At 45.0% G+C, this 19,101-nt stretch overlaps 1 protein-coding gene across 1 annotated transcript; it reads left to right on the top strand.

The window, feature by feature from the left end:
• Positions 1–1,191: 1,191 nt before the first annotated feature.
• Positions 1,192–13,514, top strand: LOC146198999 (uncharacterized). Its single transcript, XM_084592690.1, has 5 exons — positions 1,192–1,395; positions 2,900–3,051; positions 3,492–3,559; positions 7,203–7,289; positions 13,285–13,514. Exons 1-5 carry the CDS (start codon positions 1,279–1,281, stop codon positions 13,419–13,421), a joined length of 561 nt encoding a protein of 186 aa, XP_084448816.1. The 5' UTR covers positions 1,192–1,278; the 3' UTR covers positions 13,422–13,514.
• The last annotated feature ends 5,587 nt before the right edge of the window (positions 13,515–19,101 follow it).

The raw sequence follows: 19,101 nt of genomic DNA, 5'->3' as shown, positions 1-19,101 counted from the left end.
TATCGCGAATGATTAGTACGAGCATTGAGGTGCTGCCTTAGCAAAAAAAAAAAAAAAAAAAAAAAAAGCAGCGCCATCGCATTGTACCCTTAAAGGCGGAGCTCGCTTCTTATTCTTCTTCGCATACCTGGTAAACGTCATTCGTACCGGTACGTATCTCCACAAGTATAAAACATTGCCTGACACAATGCCACACAGCCTTCCAGTCCCTTGCCTACCCTTTTCCGCCCCCGCTGCCCATCTGGTTCGCCTCCTGGGACCTCCTCCTTCAAAATGCCCCCGATATCTTCGTGTCGTCTAGGATTGTAAGAATAGTTTACTCAAAGCTAAAGTCCCGCTATACAGCGTTAACAATGGCTATAAGTATCCGCCGGTACTACCTGAAGGGCCAGTTCTGAACCATGCCACTGAACGGTTAGCAACTGCGCATTACTTTCTCCTTCAAAAGGCCCTCGACACTTTCGTGTCATCTAGGCCAGGATGTGTTGTTCTTGAGGTTCGCAGACATCTATGGAGAGAGAGAGAGAGAGAGAGAGAGAGAGAGAGAGAGAGAGAGAGAGAGAGAGAGAGAGAGAGAGAGAGAACTTTATTTGTCAGCGATTTAGATGGTTTTTGCCTTGGGTTGCATTGGACGCGCTTTCGCTTTGTATACTTCGCCGTTTTAAACCTTTCCTTTTTTTTTCTACATTTTTTTACGCCGATGGCTTTTCTCGTAATGGGGCTCGAAATCCTTTCGCGTTAATAGGTCGTTCTAGGGTCTCACCTGGCAGTCAGTTGAGACACTGGAGTGACATGAAGTAAGACCAGTCATACTTTCGAATTACTAGTGTCTTACTTCATTGCGAAATGAAATTTCCTCACACAGAGGATAAAAGCACGGACTTTTCATTTTGTGCATGTACCCGTTGTACAAAACAGGTGGCGTGTAATTTCGCCCTCGCCAGCATCATGCATAATACTTAGCAGTCCGCAGTTATTGCGTTTCGTAGATACGCACGTGGAAAGCAATTTGCCCTGCTGCGGAAGCATGAACAACAAGAAAAATAGAGAATCAGAAAGGAAGACAGGCATGTCCGCTATCTGGTCATATTTGTGACAGCTTTCAAAATGTGACGGTATGTCAACCTAAACGTCACCAAATGTCCTAGATTTCATTCCGAGGACTAACTTGGCCAGCACTGCGGCATCGTAATCGCTACAAAAAGCGTGGGCGCGCTGTTATTCATAAAAAAAAAAGGGCGTGAGGGCCGCAGCACCGACCTCTCCTCCGGGACCAAGATGAAATCGTTTTTTCCGACAGCCTTGTTAGGCGTTCCTCTTTTCCTTTTAGTGCCCTCCGTAACTCAGTGCGGGGCGCAGGACCAGCTGAAGCATGATGTCGTAGACGCATTTAAGGTACGTGAAAATCTGTTTTATAAAAATCATGGACAATGGTATTGGTGGTGGTCTAGTCGATATTTCGGTTTACCTAACGGATTTTGGTTCAGCATGCATTGCACACGGGTGATAAAAATAAACGCCAACGGCACGGCGCCTGACGTTCGGCTGTCGGAATTCCTTGACTTTGCGCTTGTACATGGATGGTAGCACAAAAATCCTCTAAGTCGTCAGTATTACAACCGTGAACGAATCTAGCGTATTTTCCCTAAAAAATAAAATAGAGGAGTGCTTACCTGCCGTACTGTACATATTTCTTTTTATCATGACGACACATTTCACTGACAAGTGCTCGCTTTAATTCGTCATGTTTTGCACGTCCCCCCTGCTTCTGTCGATGCAAAAAAAAAAGTTCAATGTTCGTATTACCAGATTATCTGTTTTACATATTCCATTACACGCTACCAGAGTGTCGTGCTTGTGTTTCTTCCGAACTGACCTCCTCTTACACGTTGCACTGAGGGTTCATGAGACGCGTTATATTTCTCTAAAAACCGTTCGCCGCACACCACTGTGGTTTACGTCCTCCTCATCGTCACTTAATGAAAAACATTGCAGTTGACTCCGGGCTACCCTTCGAATGCTCGACTGCACGAATGCATGCGTACTGCGCCATCTATCGTTGCCACGCATAGGCAGCGACGGCTTTCTGCGAACAAACCAAAACGCTGCTTCTTTGAGTTCATCTTTTGTGCCGTCGACCAGGACGGCGACCAAGGCATCGATGCCTGCTCAAGCGAAACACCTTCAAACGCTAAACTTTGTTTCGCCGCCAAGTGCGCAATGGCGCCATGGATGTTTGATCACACTAATTCAAAGTACATACATGGTTTTGTGTGCATTCAATACAAAGAAGTGATTTCATGAAATAATCCACATTGGTCTTGTAAATTTACCAAGAAGTTAACTTTAACGTGTCGTATACTGACGAATTTATTTGAACTCGAAGTACGAGGATATAATATTAGGAACGTAGATATGGATATGCACGGACTCTCACCTGGAGACCCCGAAAACTTGCAGTGATGGCACGCTGCGCCTGCATTTCACTGCTTAAAGAACTGGAGCGGCTACGGAGTAAAAACGAAAACCCGTAGTGGTAAAACGAAGACAATCCGCTCGCCTTCCCTCGCAGCACGAGCGGCAAATTTGGTTACAGTATTAGTACATTACCATTTAATCGGTTGAAGGACACGTGGAAGCAGAGCTCCTTACACTTCTTGCAACGGTCTATATTGAGAACTTTGGTTAAACGACACTCATATTGTGTGCCCTCTGCGTTAAGTAAAGACATGTATCATTTTCTTGGCCGTACTACAGCTTAATCTCAGAGAAGGATATCTCTCCCCATCCCTCGCACGTTTCGAGAAGGAGGGAAGTCAAAAGCTTTTTCATACAAATGGTAAAGCAAAAATAAGCATCTGATGTTTTATGGCCCTGAAGTGAAACTTTTCCTCGACAGATTTTTGAGAATTTCGACGACGCCGTTGCCATGCTCGATGTTGACCTGGACGGAGATCTCGATTGCCTGGAGGCCAAGCGAACGGAATTCGACAAAAATGGCCCAAGTGCAACATATGTGTGGATTCTGAGCGGACTCAACGGCAAGGAGAAGTAAGGGACACACACTATAGCACTACGCGCCTATGCTGGCTGCGACGCCGCGGCATGGTTTATAGTGTAGCGCACTTTACTATATAAGGGGCAAATGAGCCTACTGCGTGTAACGCTTGAATGAGAAATTTCTTAATCTAATTCATCAGTACATGGTGGCAAAGCATATGTAAATGCGTCGACTATGTCGCTTCGCCATTCTAAAAGCGATTCCAACTCTGGACTTAATTGAACGGACAAAGAGTTCCGTTAAAACAATGCGCTTTTCACTTGTTGCAGGCAAAATACGGAGCCAGATTAGCAACAGGATTTGGAGACATTAAATATCATCCAGGCATTTGCAGATGACTATTGTGGTCACAAGTCCTAGCGGCGGCATATGCATGCATTTAGTCGTTCACAGCGATTCATGTTCTAATGTGCTACATTGTACTTTTCAGAAATAATATAACTTTTCATCTTAAACCTGGACCATCGCCTGACAAGCCTGCGTTCACGCTCGGAAATGGTAAACATGTAAACATTCATTCAAAAATGCCACTTTGTAATGTCGTGAGGCAGTGTTCCTGCCGTATCCTTAACTGGTGCAAGTGCGCGCGAGTGTGCGTGCGAGTGTGCGTGCATGTGTATGCGAGTGAGTGCGTGCGAGACCGGCTTTATACCCTTTCGCATCCTGTTACCATGGATTGGGCAAGATATTTCGAAAAGTATCTTCGATACCGATACTCGATACCCTGAAAAATTGTATTTCCGATGCCGATACAAAATGCAGGATCAAAATCGAGTTTCAATACAGATACTCGGCATTGTATCTTCGATATTTCGATACATCACTGAAATCATAACATAATAAAGGTGTTAATATGATTAGCGGCATTAGAAAATTTTACCGTACTTTCTAGAATCTTTAGAGGATTTCTATAGCGTAGCTTTTCTGAAAGGGCTTACACGAATACGCCAGCATGGAGTTATTGCTTGGAGAGCTGTCCTTGTCAGAACTTTACATTGAATTGAAGCCATGGTTACAGTTAAGCGATTGCTTCCACAAGCAGCCTAGCGAATTCTTTAAAGTAATGCTCTTCATTCGAACTGACCAGCGAGCATTGGGCTATACATACAAATACGAAGATGCAACTGCGTCCGTTTGGAAAACTAAGCAGTTAATATATTGCCATTTTTGTGATAACAAATTTTTGAAGCTCTGCATATTGTTAAAAGCTAGAAGGAAGACAAGAAAAATAAAATGGCTGAACGTTTAGTCCGGAAAGAGCGCGATGTGGGCGTGCTAAAAGTGACGCAAATGAGAAAAGCCACTCTACATACGTACACGAGCACACCGCAGTGTTGCATTAGATGAAGATGCCTTTTATCAGCTTGTAAGAGTGAACCATAGCCGCGTTGTTGACCCAAGCATCTTGGAAGTAGTTACGAAACTTGAGATTCGCTAGCGTTGTTGGAGAAGTACGGCTGGTTGTAGATAAAAGATAGAAGTATCTTTTTTTTTTTTAATAGAAAGTGGCGAATATGGGGTCAACCAGCATATTTCAAAAATTAACTTTGTTCAATATAGAGATCTCTTTACAAGTATTATTCATGGTTTCTTCAAATGTTTTTCGCAAAAAATTAGTTTGACAATGCTTAATTTGTTATTCGAACTGCGCTCGAAATTTGAATTCGTAGCTTTCATGTCGGGCATTTCATAAAATTTTGGTCGTAATATTTTTTCAAGAAAAAAAAAATGTCCAGTGCAAGCCTGTTTCCTGTGCAGTTACAAAGAATGTATTTGTTTTCCGTCAAAGGCCGTAATTACAAGAACGTGGTTAGCCGACTGCATCGTGGTGTACTGAGGCCTTAGAAGCTTGTGTTCTTGCCGCCAAGCAGGTCCGGCACAGGGGACCCGGCGGTTTTGGGAAGGGTTGCGCATAAGGTACTGCATCCGACAGCACACTGTGGGCACTGCTTGGCGATAATCAAACGCCGCAGAGACGTACAAGAGGGCGTATGGCAATGGGTGGGAAGAGCGGCTAGGGGTACATCAGTGTGCGTGATCCCTACTGCGTTTTAGCTTTCCGTTTCCGCTTTGTTCATATCTCTCTAGCTGTGTGTCTGTTAAAGGCTTAGCAGCTTCGTGGTACGCACTCTGTGATGAAATGTAAAGCTCCTCGTAAGCACATACTTACCATTGTCTCCTTCAGTTTTAAAGAAAGGAAATCTGGAAATATGTTTGACGCTGAAGGGCCGGGGCCTTTGCAGAGAACTCAGGTGGTACGTACTAAAAGCCGAGCTGTTTCAGGGCCTGTACTGCCGTCTGAGCTAGCGCCGTCAACTCAGTCTGACAGCGGTTTAAATATTTGAAGTTTTCTTTAGTATCGAGTAGTATCTTCAAAATACACGACACTTAAAAAATGTATTTTCGATACCGATACTCTGATACTTTCATTTTCAGCACACGATACCTAATACCCATGCACAAAATGTATCTAAAGATAGTATCGAAGATACATGTATCTTCAAAACTGTCCATGACTGCCTGTTGCACGTAGCAGCTTTCGCTTAACGCTCATTCGCCTCTCAGAACGGAATGAAATCTGCTTTTTGTGCAAGACAATAAGCCTAACTGTTCCAAAATAAGCAGCACATACCTCACGCAAGGGGTGCTCGTAATCTCATCCTTATTTAATTCTCCGAGCTCCACCATTGCCAGCCTTATGCTTCAGAGTGAGAATTCCGGGCACAAAACACGCTTGAAGATTTTAACCTTTAATTTCCTGCCGTGAGCAGACAACTCGGCTGCGTGCGCAACCTGACCTTGTCTACGCGCATGTCGAGCAAGAAGCCGATCGGCGGCTTAGTGAGGCCGAGGTGCATCAGCCTATTAAGGCTTCGCAGAAGCGAGAGCGCCACCAGCGGCAACGCAACGCAATACGTGTCGCGGCGACTGTGTCTTATGCGATAACATAAAGAGCCCGCTGAGGCGTTTTCCCTGCGCTGATGCGTCGCAGTCACCATATATTTTCTTAGTATTACTTGGAGGGTAAAAACTGGAATGACGAAGGGCCGCTGCACTTCGTCATACATGAAGGGGCGCACGAATGGCGGGAACATGTTTCGTATTTGGCTTGCCTATTGTTAGGCATAAAACGTGAATTCAGTCGTAGCACTACTAACCGGCCATGAAATTCTCTATACCGGCATAACGATTGCGTTAAATTTGTTGCCGAAGTGAAAAATAAAATAAATAAGCGTGTTAATTTTAGACGCTCGGAGGACAGAAGAGAGTTAACTGCTGAGCTAGTTGGTTGTCAGAAATAATTACAGGGTATTCAGCGCAACAGGGACACACACGGTATAAGACACCACGGTCGCCCGTGGTGTCTTCTTTTTTGTGTGTGTCCGTGTTGCGCTGAATACCCTGTAATTATGTAGGACTTCATGTTTTCGTCCCAATATAGTAAAGTCAACACAAAGCGTCGTCTTCCAGCCACTGCCGCGGCGGATGTAGTTATTTAAGACACTCTCATAGACGTCGGCGACAGCTCAGCCTGTATAGTCATAGGGATACTCTATACTTATCACACTTGGTCGATGCTCGGTGTGCTGTGTGTCGGTTACCGCGACGAGTGCGCGTATGTGATATATGGTGAGGAGCATGACTAAGTGTGACGCCGATGCTTGGGATGACAAGCGTGTTATGTCATGAGTATTGACTAATTTATTTTGTGGTGACGTGTAAAAACCCAGGTATAGCAGAGTAGTGTGAATAAGTCATTCAGCAATGGCCCATGACTCATAGTCAAATGTAACCACACCGGGAGTGGCGCTTCGAGACCGGAAATGAGGTTACATAATGCGGATATAACTTCACATTATCTGCAAGTGCTGACAAGGACAAGTGCCCTTAAAGCGCCTTAGGCCTTGTCTAGGAATTATCTAGGCATTGTTTAAGCGTTCGCTAACGTTTTAAAAGAAAATAAATGCAAAACGAGCCCGTTTTTTATTCGTGGGCGCACGTGCCAGGTGCACAGGTACGTGGTCGAATTTAATCCTGTGTTTTTCTTTCTCTCTTTTTTTTTTACAAAAAAAAAAAAAATTCGCAGCAAGCGTCTCCAAATCGCGGCTCACTTCACTGAGTTGTTTTGATTATGTTGCAGGGGGAGGCCCTGAGCAAATCGCAAACTTCGTCTTTGCGGACTACCAGTCGTGCACGGTTATTCAGCTGCCGTACGGAGGCGGGCAAGGTAAACAGATAATTTGATCTGGTAACAAAACAAAAGTAAAATACTTCTCGACAGAATCATCGCCTGAACTAAAATGCCCCATATCACACGAAGACAAATTTCAAACCTGGAGCACATGTTTTTTTCTGGATGATGCATTATAGTTCGTACTGGTATATCTGACTCCAGAAAACTTGAGGGCTTTCGCATCAGCATTGAAAATGTGGTTACGTTTCACATACGACTCGCTGTTATTGTTATGTACAGAATGTGTTAGGCATGGGCTGCTTGTAAGAATTTAGTAACGAGAAAGAACACACAGTGTGGCGTGCACGTTTCGTGTGTGATTCAAGCCATCATAATCGATAATTGCAGCGACTAAAGCAGGAAACTGGTTCCATTCGCAGTGAGGTGGAAGTTAATCATATAGAGCATAGACTTTGAACATACGATCATTACGTGATGAAATGTACGATGGCTTAAAAACTGGGGCTTAAGACAGGAACTGGCACGAAAAATGTAAAAACAAAATGACGCCGTCTATGGCGGCTGCCGCAATAATTGGCTTCCATCTGTTTCTTCATGTTCGTGCTGTTTGCTTGGAAAAATAAAGAAAGGAAACCTAAACTCAGACAACGTTTGAGAGAACAGGGTGTGTACCGCAACCTCTGGAGCGTATAAAGTAACTAATAACAGAATGCGGTAACAAGCGAAGCATTTTGAAGAGTATTTCAGATAACTTGAGTCATTAGTTAAAGAAATCCAACTCATTTTGGACACTAATTAAATAGGATGCATGATTTTGGCACAAGACTACAATATTCATTTTCTCCTTAACGAATTGATTATTCATGCTTAATTAAGCAACCTTTAAATATTGGCTGCGGACCCTAAGTGTGATTCGCAGTTGAAGACCATCTTCGGAAACAACTTGTTACAGCCATCTTACACCGAGCAAGAAAACTGTCAACAATCCTGAGTCGGTGGACACCTCAAACACTCCGTCAACACAAAGGCGAACCTAGACAAACTTTCATAAAATTAAAAAAGCACAAAAGAGCCTCACTCTTTGGTGGACGCTTCTAACACGCACGATAGATGTACATATCATTATTTAAAGCAGAGGAAATGAGTTTGGAGACATTTCCAAAGAGTGGCATCATCCATTGCCTGTGCATGGATGACGCAGTGGGGGGAGGGGGGAGGGGTAGATCTGCCGAGTCTCTACAGGCTTGGATCAGCTCGCTGAAAGCGTGCATGCGTTCCCTCGTAAACAGTATGCCAAGAGCTAATCGCAATGTGCCCAGTTTGTGGTATCTCGGACTTAAGAGTTGGTAGCCTCTTTTCCGAGATTCTCGGAGTGCGTCGGTTCCCAGATAAGCTCCACTTCACGACGCGAGATTTGCGCAAATGAGCTTAGAACGCCAAAGACAGGACCGCGGACTCAGCCTCGCGTAAGATTTTGAATGGCAGTTTCGAAGTTGTCGAAAATGTAATTTGCTTTTGTATACGTAATGGCGAGAGCTATGTCAGCTTCCTTAGAATCTTCAGAGACGAGGTTGGGGTGAATAGAGAGCACGAAAATGGGAAAAGGAGGAGTTTACTCCAGCAACCGTGACACTCATGCCGGTGCATGAGACTTACACTGGTGCTGCTTCGGAGTCCGAGCCCTACTGTCAGTGGAGCAGCTTAACACAGACTATACACGGCGCTGATTGGAGGGGAGGTGTTGGCTGTATGTTCAGCGAAGATGCTTATAATTAGCACTTTGTGGATGTTCTGGGAAATAGCGAAGAGGGCTTCGTCATTAGCCGGTACTCTGACTTCGAGATCACAGAAGAACACGGAGTCAGAGGGATGCGTGCCGAAGAAGAAATAATACTCTCTTGAATGCAGTACACTTTTCCTCCTGTTCATTTCACGCTTTCACCTACTGACGACGACAATATCGACTGATTTTAATGCGTAAACACTACACACGGTCAAGGCCAATCCCGAATCTTGAGCGACACCTGACCGTGATAGGTCCATTTGTGAAACTTACATACAAACAGTCTACCCATAGCCAAGTAATTTATGTTACACCACCTGCCCACCTAAGATCACCCATGTGGACATTGACCACCATGATGGAAATGAGGAGGAGGAGGAGGAAGAACATTTATTTCCGCCGAATATGGTGCAGCAGCCACCTACGAGTCCGCACGCAGGCGTCCGGGGAGGCAGTCTGTCACACCGCGGCCAGAGGACACCCGGCCTCGTCTAGGAGAAGAGGTCTTCAGCCTCGGCCGCCAGGCGGACGGCGAATCGCTGTGTTTTTTCGTCGGAGCTTCTTAGCGTGGTCTCCCATTCATCGCTAGTTTTAATCGCGTTGCGCCCTGGGGCACGAACGCATCTCCATATTATATGATCTAATGTTGCCACGTGGCCGCAAAATTTACAAATTTCGGTTTCTGCACCGTCCCTCTTCCGCCCTCTGGCACCCGTCCAACTCCTCCACAGGGGCGAAAAGAAATTTCGAGCTTGGAGTCTTCTCCAGTCATACGATTCCTTTTTACTCAGGGATCTAACCGGTGGCGGATATATCCTCCGGTCTTTCTTCAAGTTGTCCGTTACATCCCTAAAGGTACCTATACATTCTTTGGTTTTAGATGTTGTGGAGGCGTCCGCAGCACCCCGAGGTAGCGAGGAGCGGGCGAGCATGTGGGCAGCCTCGTTGCCGGCGAGACCGGCGTGTGCTGGGGTCCAGATTATGGTCACGCTTTCGGCGAGAGACGACTCGTTCAGAAGTTTTGCAGCACGATTGCTGACTCTACCCTTGCTAAAATTTCTAACCGCCGCTTTGCTATCGCTGATGACGTGTTTCACGCCTGGTCGTGCAATGGCAATGGCTATTGCAATCTCCTCCGCCTCTACCGGCGGTAGATCTCGATTTCTTTCTATTCCTATGGCAATCCCAGTGTCCAAACTTTGATCTCTGTATTTGCCTTTCACCTTCGGCCTACCCGTCCTGGCACATATCTGCCGGTTTAACTAGGTTAAAACCATGACTAACTTCTTTATATTGTTGTATACGCAATATATCTCACAGTTGTTTTTTCCGAGTTTCAAAAAAGCAAAAAAAAAAAAAAAAAAGTGCGAAAAAATGGCGGATTGCTTGCCATAACTTAGCCTTTTGTGTCGTACAGTGGCAATGCTTGCTCCGGTCTTGCACTGCTTTGGCCTGCTGATCCACGACTTTACGATCTGTTGACTCCAGTTGTCTCCACCATCGTGCCCGCTACTGCTCTCTTCATCGACCACGCCGATGTCTTGCGCCAAACAATCGGGACCAGCCAGGGGATAGCCTCCATGGGCTAGGCCAAGTGTCTCAATACAACCACACATTCAAAGCATCACCCATTCTCGTCTTAGCGATCTAACACAGTGGCCAACCAAGCTAACCTTTTCGCCCTGGCATCGGTTATAAACCCAGATATGGAGAAGTTTTTAACGTTTATTCGACCCTTACGTGGGGTCTCGTGACGCCCCACAAACCACCGACACAGACAACGCACAGATGCGAGCGCCATTGCTCAGCGAGCTTGGAGGCTTCACACACAGATCAAGTTGCGCTCAGAGTGCTGGTAGTAGTGGTGCTGCAGTAAAAATAGAAAACCTTGCGACAGGGAGCTCGCGCACTGCTATTGTGTTGCTCTCAAGCGTGCGATAAATAACTAAGTTCGGCATCATGACTGAGGCCACGGGGAAGCAGGAGGCAGTTATGCCAGTTGCAGGCTTTGACCTCCGGCTCACATTTGCTATGAATGCGCAAACGTATGCTGTGGCCGAACGTTCCTTCTTTAGAGCAGAATCAGAAAGCTGCTCCTTTTTGGAATGAACGCTTTACTTCTGCAGGTACAAACCCAGTGACAGCTCAATTTTGTCGTGGTTATCTTGAAGTTAGCCAAAGTCATACAGGGACCGCCTTTCTAGCGACAAGTCTCGACCCGTGTGTAATGCTATGGTAAATTGGTGCATGACCGCATGACTGACTGCTTGACTATGACTAACGTACTTGCAAGGGGAGTGACTCTAAATGACGTTTGAGATCACGTGACAAGCATACACTGACGTAATCTGAGACATGATGTTAGCAAATCAAAGCAAAACAGAGATAAACAGAGAGCAAAACAATTGACATATCGGCCGATGCCCTTTAAGGAGGCTCTTAGAGTTTTTGTTATTAATGTTTCTGCTATAGTCATAAGTGTTCTTTATTGGTTTTTTATGACAGACTTAATTACTCGATGCTAACGAAGAAAAAACTTCAAACTAACGGTCTCGCTGTTGTCACCCGTTAATAATTAAAGGGCATTATTAACGATGCGCCCTTAACGGTGCGCACACTCCCAGATACCCTTAGAGTGAGTGGGGGTAGCTGTTCCGGTCGCAAAGGAGATGCCCTCGACCTGCGTGGCAAGCTCAGCCGGAATTCATTTACCTTGTAGTGACAGAAGGGGGTGGCCGTTTGGCGCCCAGCTGTCGCCGGTTCAAACCAGAGTAAGGATCGGAGTCAGAAGTAACAAACAAAACACAATTTATGCACAGCAAGAGACGATACAAAGGAATACACAAGATCCCTTGAAATGCACAGACGAGAGGTTCACAGAATACAAACGCTAAGCATGCAACTACAGAATGATTCAATAACACAGAGGCTTTACAACACAGATCAAACACGAGAGAGTTACATAAACAAACACAAAATTTTTCACCGGGCACTGTTGCAGTCCGACGCCTCGAGAGTCACGTTTAGAGCGCTCCCTTCTCCTCCTGTCGAGCCGCGCGTCGTCATTGGCTAGGTCCCATAGAAGGTTCTCGATTTTTCTGGCATATTCCAGCTTGATAAGGCGTCGTGTGCTGTGCGATGTCAGCGCACGTTAAAGATCCCCAGGTGGTCGAAATTACTCCGTAGCCCTCCACTACGGCTCCTCTTTCTCTCTTTCCACTTTCACTCCCACCTTCCTCCCTTCCCTTACGGCGCGGTTGCGGTGTCCACTGAAACAAGTGACACAGTTACCGCGCCTTTCCCTTCCTCTAAATAAATCAGTTTTTTAAATCAGTTTAGTCCTCGTGATCGCCGGGTGATGGGAAAGAGGGTGGCGGCGACACGTACAAAGCTACGCGCTCTCTCGCGCGGGGAAGGAGGCTTTTCTCGAGCTTTCCAAGCGACGCCGCGCGGGCCTCGCGCCGTGCCGGCTTGATAAAAATGTGCGCCGATTTCGTGACAGCTGTGCACTGGAAGTTCGGACCGTTCACATATATAAGTAGCTTATCAGTATCTTACAATATGCCATAGTCGCGTTAAAATTAAAATTTATGTCCAAGAAATCTTGAAATGAATTGTATGTCTGCATTTTGGAAATATATTTAATCACGACTACAAAACTGGCGCAAAGAAAAAAGATAAATTGCTTAACTTTTTTGCAAGGTACATATTGCATAAAGAAAAAAAAAAGCTGTACGACACTTATTCAGAGTAGTCTGCGCGAGACATTTTCAACATTCACCTAATCGTGTTCTTGAGGTTCACGTGTCTGAAGCAAAACGTCCATCTGTTTTGTCATGAGCTTAAGAGAAGAAAGAATGCTTTCTTTTCATATCCTCCAACTGACACATTACCGAAGCAGTGACCGATTTCCGTGAATATATATTCTCTCAATGCTTACTGCCCTCTGACATTGGCTAGCTGAACATTTTTCACTCCTGGAGGCGACATGCATTCGCTCCATTCTATGCATCCATATGATTTGAGTGGTCCTCACTAAAAACGTCTGAAAATAAAATAGACCAGGAAATATAATTTTGTACAACTTAATCTCAGCGATATTCAGAATATATGAGATGTTAGATAAAAGTGAGTTTCATGTACACTTACATCTTTTTTTTTTTTTTTTTTTCAAGGTTGTGACTTTTGGGGCGGTCGTCAAGATGGGCTTGATATATAATTGTATTTGCGTTCGTGCTATTGCAGAATGTATGCTGTGGGTTGCCAACGAGGCGAAAGATAATTATCCGCAGTACTGCGTCGACCAGTATGAAGACAACTGCGGTGGCCAAAAAATTGCGTACGATGAAAACACGTGCAGCCAGCTGCTAGGCTCCCCCTGAAGGCATGGCATGTCCTCCTCTGTAAACCAAAATTTGAAGGTGCCCAGCTTTAAAAACGAAAAAAAAAAGAATAAATCTTTCTCACTGATAAAACCTTGCTTCCAAGCTTTGTATTTTCGAGAGCACCTGCACGAATGCTACCTGAGGGCACGTGGCTGTGGGTGGCTACGCGAAGTGTGCTTAACAACAGCGACTGCTTCAAGTAAGGTACGTGCAGCAACCCACAGCGGTAGCAGGAACAGTAGCAGGAAACAAGGCGGGAGCTAATAGTGACAACGACATTACACCTATTCAATCGCCGCCGGCAAAACGCAAAAGCAATGACACGGTGTCTTCACAAGACCTCGAAACTAGGGTCACAAGATTGGAAAAATGCTTCAAAAAGCTAGAGAGTATGATCACAAACATCACAGCTTTAGGAAACAAATGAACGCACAAATAAATGCACAGATTCAGAAGCTAAATTAAGGGATGCAACAACCGACAGAGGACATTAGTCTAATACAGATGGAGTTGGCAGCCAACAAAGGGTGGCAGCAAAAATCAGAGGAAGCGATTAAGCTTCAAGATGGACAGAACGAAGAGTATTAACAATCAAATATGGCACTGGAATTGCAGAGGTTTTAGGAGAAAGAGGCCAGTGCTACAGCAGCATCTTAAACAATTAGAAAACCAACCTCTCGCAATAGCACTACTGGAAACAGGGGGTCATACGAAATTGGCAGGATACCAAGCTTTCCATAATAACAAAGGAGACAAAACGAGGGCGACAACGCTTGTCAAAAGAAATGTGGCAGCTCTGGATCACGAGATAGGATCCAGGTACATAGAACACGTATTCGTGGAAGTATTAGCTGGGAGCATCACAGAGCCGAATATTTTCATATTTAACGTCTACAGTTCGACAAAGGAGAAAAAGATCAGATTCCGAGCATTAATCAAATAGGCTAAAAATGTATGCGGAGGGCAACAGCTACGGATAGTAGGTGACTTCAGTGCACACTATAAGGCATGGGGTTACAGCAAAGAATGCCACAAAGGCAGGTAACTTTGGGAAGACATTCAGGAGCCAGGCTTCACACTTAATAACAACCCCGGCAGCCCGACGAGGATGCGAAATAGTGTCAGCAAGCACCGTGGCAAGGACACATCTCCGGACCTCACACTTTCAAAATACATAGAAGCTCTAGAGTGATACAACCTGGAATTAAACTCAGGCATCAACCATTATATCATAGTAATTAACATAGAAGGAGGACCGAAGCCACGAAAGATCAAGAAAAGCAAAATAATTGAATGGGACAAGTTTAGAGATGGGAGAACTGCCGAGGAAATTCCACCCGTAAAAACATCGAGGAGCAATAGTAACAGGCTTAGACCAGACGTCCAAACGCACGCCAAAATTTTATAGGGGAGAATGCTCCAGAGGTGGTAGACACCCGGCTACTGCACACGTGGGAAGCCAAGCAGAGTCTAAAAAAAAAAAGACTTAAGAAACAAAAATGGTACAGATGTCTTATAAGGAGGATAGCGAAGCTTAACAAAGGAATAGAAGAACACGCTCAATATCTATGCGAGCAAAACTGGGCGACAGATGCAATCAAATGGAAAACGAAATTGGTATGGCTAAGACATGGAGCATAATGAGACACCTGGTAAACCCAGAAAAAACTAGAACACAAACTTCCATTAAGTTGATAAAGTCTAGGCACCATCATGGAGGCAGCGATGAGGACTTCATGAAAGAACTTAAAGACAAATATATCGGAGAATTAAGTGAAGATAAATTAGAAAACTACAAAGGACACCAAAACAAGCGACTAGATGCCCACATAGTGGTAGCTGAAGTGGTGGCAGAAATCCGTAGACTAAAGAAGAAATCGGCTCCAGGGCCGGATGGGATAACGAACAAGATGATAAGGAACTTGAATAACGACTAGATAGTTTGGTTTGGTTTGGTAAAACTTTATTTCCCACAGTAGGGGTCCTGGAGGACACTCGGCTAGTCGCCAGGTGTAGAGGGCAGCTCCCACGTCGGCACAGAGAGCCCGAAGCTCTCCGCCGCCGCGCGGGCCTCCTGGACAGCCCGAAGCTGATCATGTTGTGAAGCACTTTTTAACACTTTGTCCCAACGTACCTTGTTCTTGGCGTAGGCGTCGCTCGATGCACAACCACACAGCATATGGTTTAAGTTTACACGTTCGCTGCACCGTTCACACACATGTTGTCCGTCGTAGTCTGGGTCGATGTGCTTCATGCGCCAGGGGTTGGAGTATGAGTTCGTTTGGAGCAAGCGTAACGTGACTGATTGACTGCGGGTTAATTTAATAGTTGAGCTAACTAATCTAATGCAGAGATGCTGGGAAACACGAGAAATCCCAGGGCAATGGAAATTTGCTGAGACAGTGCTAATACCCCAACCCGGAAAACCTCCGACGGTCGATAATTTGAGACCAATATCACTCACATCATGTGTAGGTAAACTATTCGAACATGTGATTCAGAGAAGACAGAACAGATACATGGAGGAGAATGAGCTATGTTCCCGGGAGGTCATAGAGTTCAGGCAACATATTAGTACGGAAGATATTAGGCTCAGGCTACACCATGACATAGTAAAATCAAGATGAAAGGATGGTAAAGTTATCTTAGGATTGGACCCGAAGAAGGTATTTGACAACACGATGCTATTCTACAGGGCCACACGGAACTAAACGTAGGGGAAAGGATGTATGAATATATAAACTTTTTAACGGGCAGAAAAGCGAAAATAAGATATCAGGGGATATAATCTCAGATATTCGAACTTGGGAGCAGGGGCACACCACAAGGGGCGGTGCTATCGCCCGCACTTTTAAACATAGCCATGCGTGGACTCCCAGAAAAGCTAAGGCAAATGAAAGACATAAAATTCAGCCTATATACGGATGACATAACCATTTGGACAAACATATGTAGCGACGCTGAAATCTATAAGAAATAGCAAGAGACGGCAAACAACACCGTACAATATGCAAGTGAGGGGCATGAAATGTTCTTCAGAAAAATCTGAGTTGTTTATATACAATCTGAAGCAATTAAGGCAAGAAGAACAAGTGGACGTAAATATAGAAGTTATAAATATACTTATAAATATAGAACAAGCGGTCCCGAAAGTCAAGCAAATGAGGGTGCTAGGAATGGTCCTCCAAACAAACGGATACAATGGAGGAACGATAAAAAAACTGGAAGGACAGGTCATAAAAACGACAAACCTTATAAGGAGAATAGTCAATAAAAAAGGAGGCATTAAGGAAGGTAATCTATTAAGGCTCATACAAGCTTTCAAAATAAGCAGGGTCGGCTATGTCATGCCATACTTAGATCTGAAGAAGGCAGAAAAGATAGGATCGATAGCACGATCAGAAGATGCACTAAAAGAGCACTCCACCTCGCGGCAAGTAACTCCACGGACTAGCTAATGATGCTGGGAATACGCAACACATTAGACGAAATAATTTAGGCAGCACTATAACAGCACAACAATAAAGGCTAGAAAAGAGTAAGGGTAGAAGGAACATACCCAGAGAAATACTGGGACAAGACAGAGGAATTGAGAGGGGAGGACCGGAAACGGATCAATATCTCCTACCATTACCAAAGAACATGCACCCTGAATAAAATAAGCAATGACGAGAGAAAAGGGCAGAAACACAGACACGGAGATTCGAGGCGGAAAATCTAGATTGAATTGCATACGTTGACCTGCATACTGCGGCATAGGAAATTTGAATACAGTCGTAGTCAGTGAAAAGCGAGAAATGGTAGCAGCGATATAAACAGCGGAAGAGGCTGCAATAGCACTGGCTCTTGCTCAGACGGAGGCAATATATATAGTCAGTGACAGGAAAAGCGCAATCAGGAGCTACACCGCAGGAGTCATAGCGACGACCGCGGCTAAAATCATCGATCAAAAGCCTATAGAAAGAGACGTCACCCTTATTTGGACGCCAGCCCCCGCAGGCGTGCCCGAAAACGAGGCGGCACACAAACTAGCCCGAGATCTCACACACCGGGCTGGAGGAGTGCCACCGAAGCAAGGTAAACAAGAGGACCTGATTAACTATACTGAAATAACAACGCACTACAGACTGAACAGGAGGGTCCTACCACCATCAGACCCCACGTTAGGCAAAGAAGAAGCAGTAGCATGGAGAAAGCTACAGACAAATACATACTCGAACCCAGTTCTGGCCAACAATATACGGCCGGAAATACGATCAGACCTATGCTCATTATGTAAGGAAAAGGAATCACTAGAGCACATATGGGAATGTACGAAGTCACCAGACAGGGCTAAAAATATAACTAACGACACCTGGGAGATCCTTCTGCGAAGCTTAGACCGAAAACCCAAAGAGAAATTGTTCGACTGCCGAAGATCCCTCCTGGGTCCAAGAACTACCGACCTGCAACTAAGGCGACTGTCCCACCTTCCGGGCCTAACCCCCGAAGAGCGGTATAGTAACTGTTGGAGAAATAAAAGTAAGTACTGTGTCTCTCTCTCTAATGACGTTTTTCTACGATTCAAATACTGATATCGCATCTTTTTGTCCATCGCCTCGAATTCCCCATTGACACTCCGCCAGAAAAAGGTAATTAAAATTTAAAAATGCAAGTAAATAAATATAATTGTTTTACACTATCTAACGCACGTCGAGGCTGGCAATTCGTTCCTGAAAAGTTGATTTTTCTTTTAATTTCGAACTGCGTAGGAATTTCCAAAAGTGTTCGCTGGAACTCCCGATATTCACCAGCGCTGGCTATGTGTAGTATATGCATCAACAAATTATTGCTTCCGATTTTTCCTTTTTATGACCATACTCTTTTGTACTAGGTAACATCTCGTTATCAATAAAAAAATGTTCCAGCCTCGTAGTGAAGTCCGCATTTTTGAGTACGGAAGTCTGAGGCGCACTTCCAAAAAAGTGAACTTCGGACTTTGATCAGACTCCAGTAATAGAAGGCCTGAAGGCATTCGTAGAATGTTGGCGTTTTGCACACGACAAACATGGCGACTGGTTATGGCTGACCGCTCGACTGATAAGAAGTGTTATAGTGAAAGAAAATTGCGTCACCGTAGGATGAAATGTGTTAAGCAGGAAAGAGGGAAGGTGGACTGGTAAGAGTATATGAGAGGCTTCTTTGCTGCACCTCTCTACTCTCGATCCCGGAAATATCGAACTCGAACGGGATTGCGATATAGTTCGATATATCAATAAATCCCAAGAGATGAGCATTTCTTGTAACCCAGAAGCGTCAATACAGTGCACCCAAGCTAGCGGCACGCTTCCTGCAGTGATGTGCTCCACGCCGGCGTGCAGGCAGCCTACTGCTCTCCTCAGGCGTGGTGAACCGCGCGGAGCACATACGCGTGCCCGCGCACACCCTATTTATTTAATTTTTTTTTTTTTAATAGGGAGCTTATGTACAGCGCGTTGCACCGCCGCGCTGTAGAATTCTTCTCCCAGCTAAACCACGGAATTCTCGCAGCTCAAATTTCGAACGGAAATGGCATTTCGTTGTTAACATTTTTAATACCAAATGTGCTGGGGCACTTGCCTGATTCAATCAAGATAAGCCAGATGTTCTTAGCGGCGACGAAACAAAAGAAACCACTGCCCCAACGCTAATATTGGTG

The sequence above is a fragment of the Amblyomma maculatum genome, chromosome 2 (assembly GCF_055883805.1).
Source record: "Amblyomma maculatum isolate TAMU_Amacu chromosome 2, ASM5588380v1, whole genome shotgun sequence".
Lineage (NCBI taxonomy): Eukaryota > Metazoa > Arthropoda > Arachnida > Ixodida > Ixodidae > Amblyomma > Amblyomma maculatum.
The sequence above is the reverse complement of the archived record's forward strand: the minus strand, read 5'-3'. Positions and strand labels throughout refer to the sequence as shown.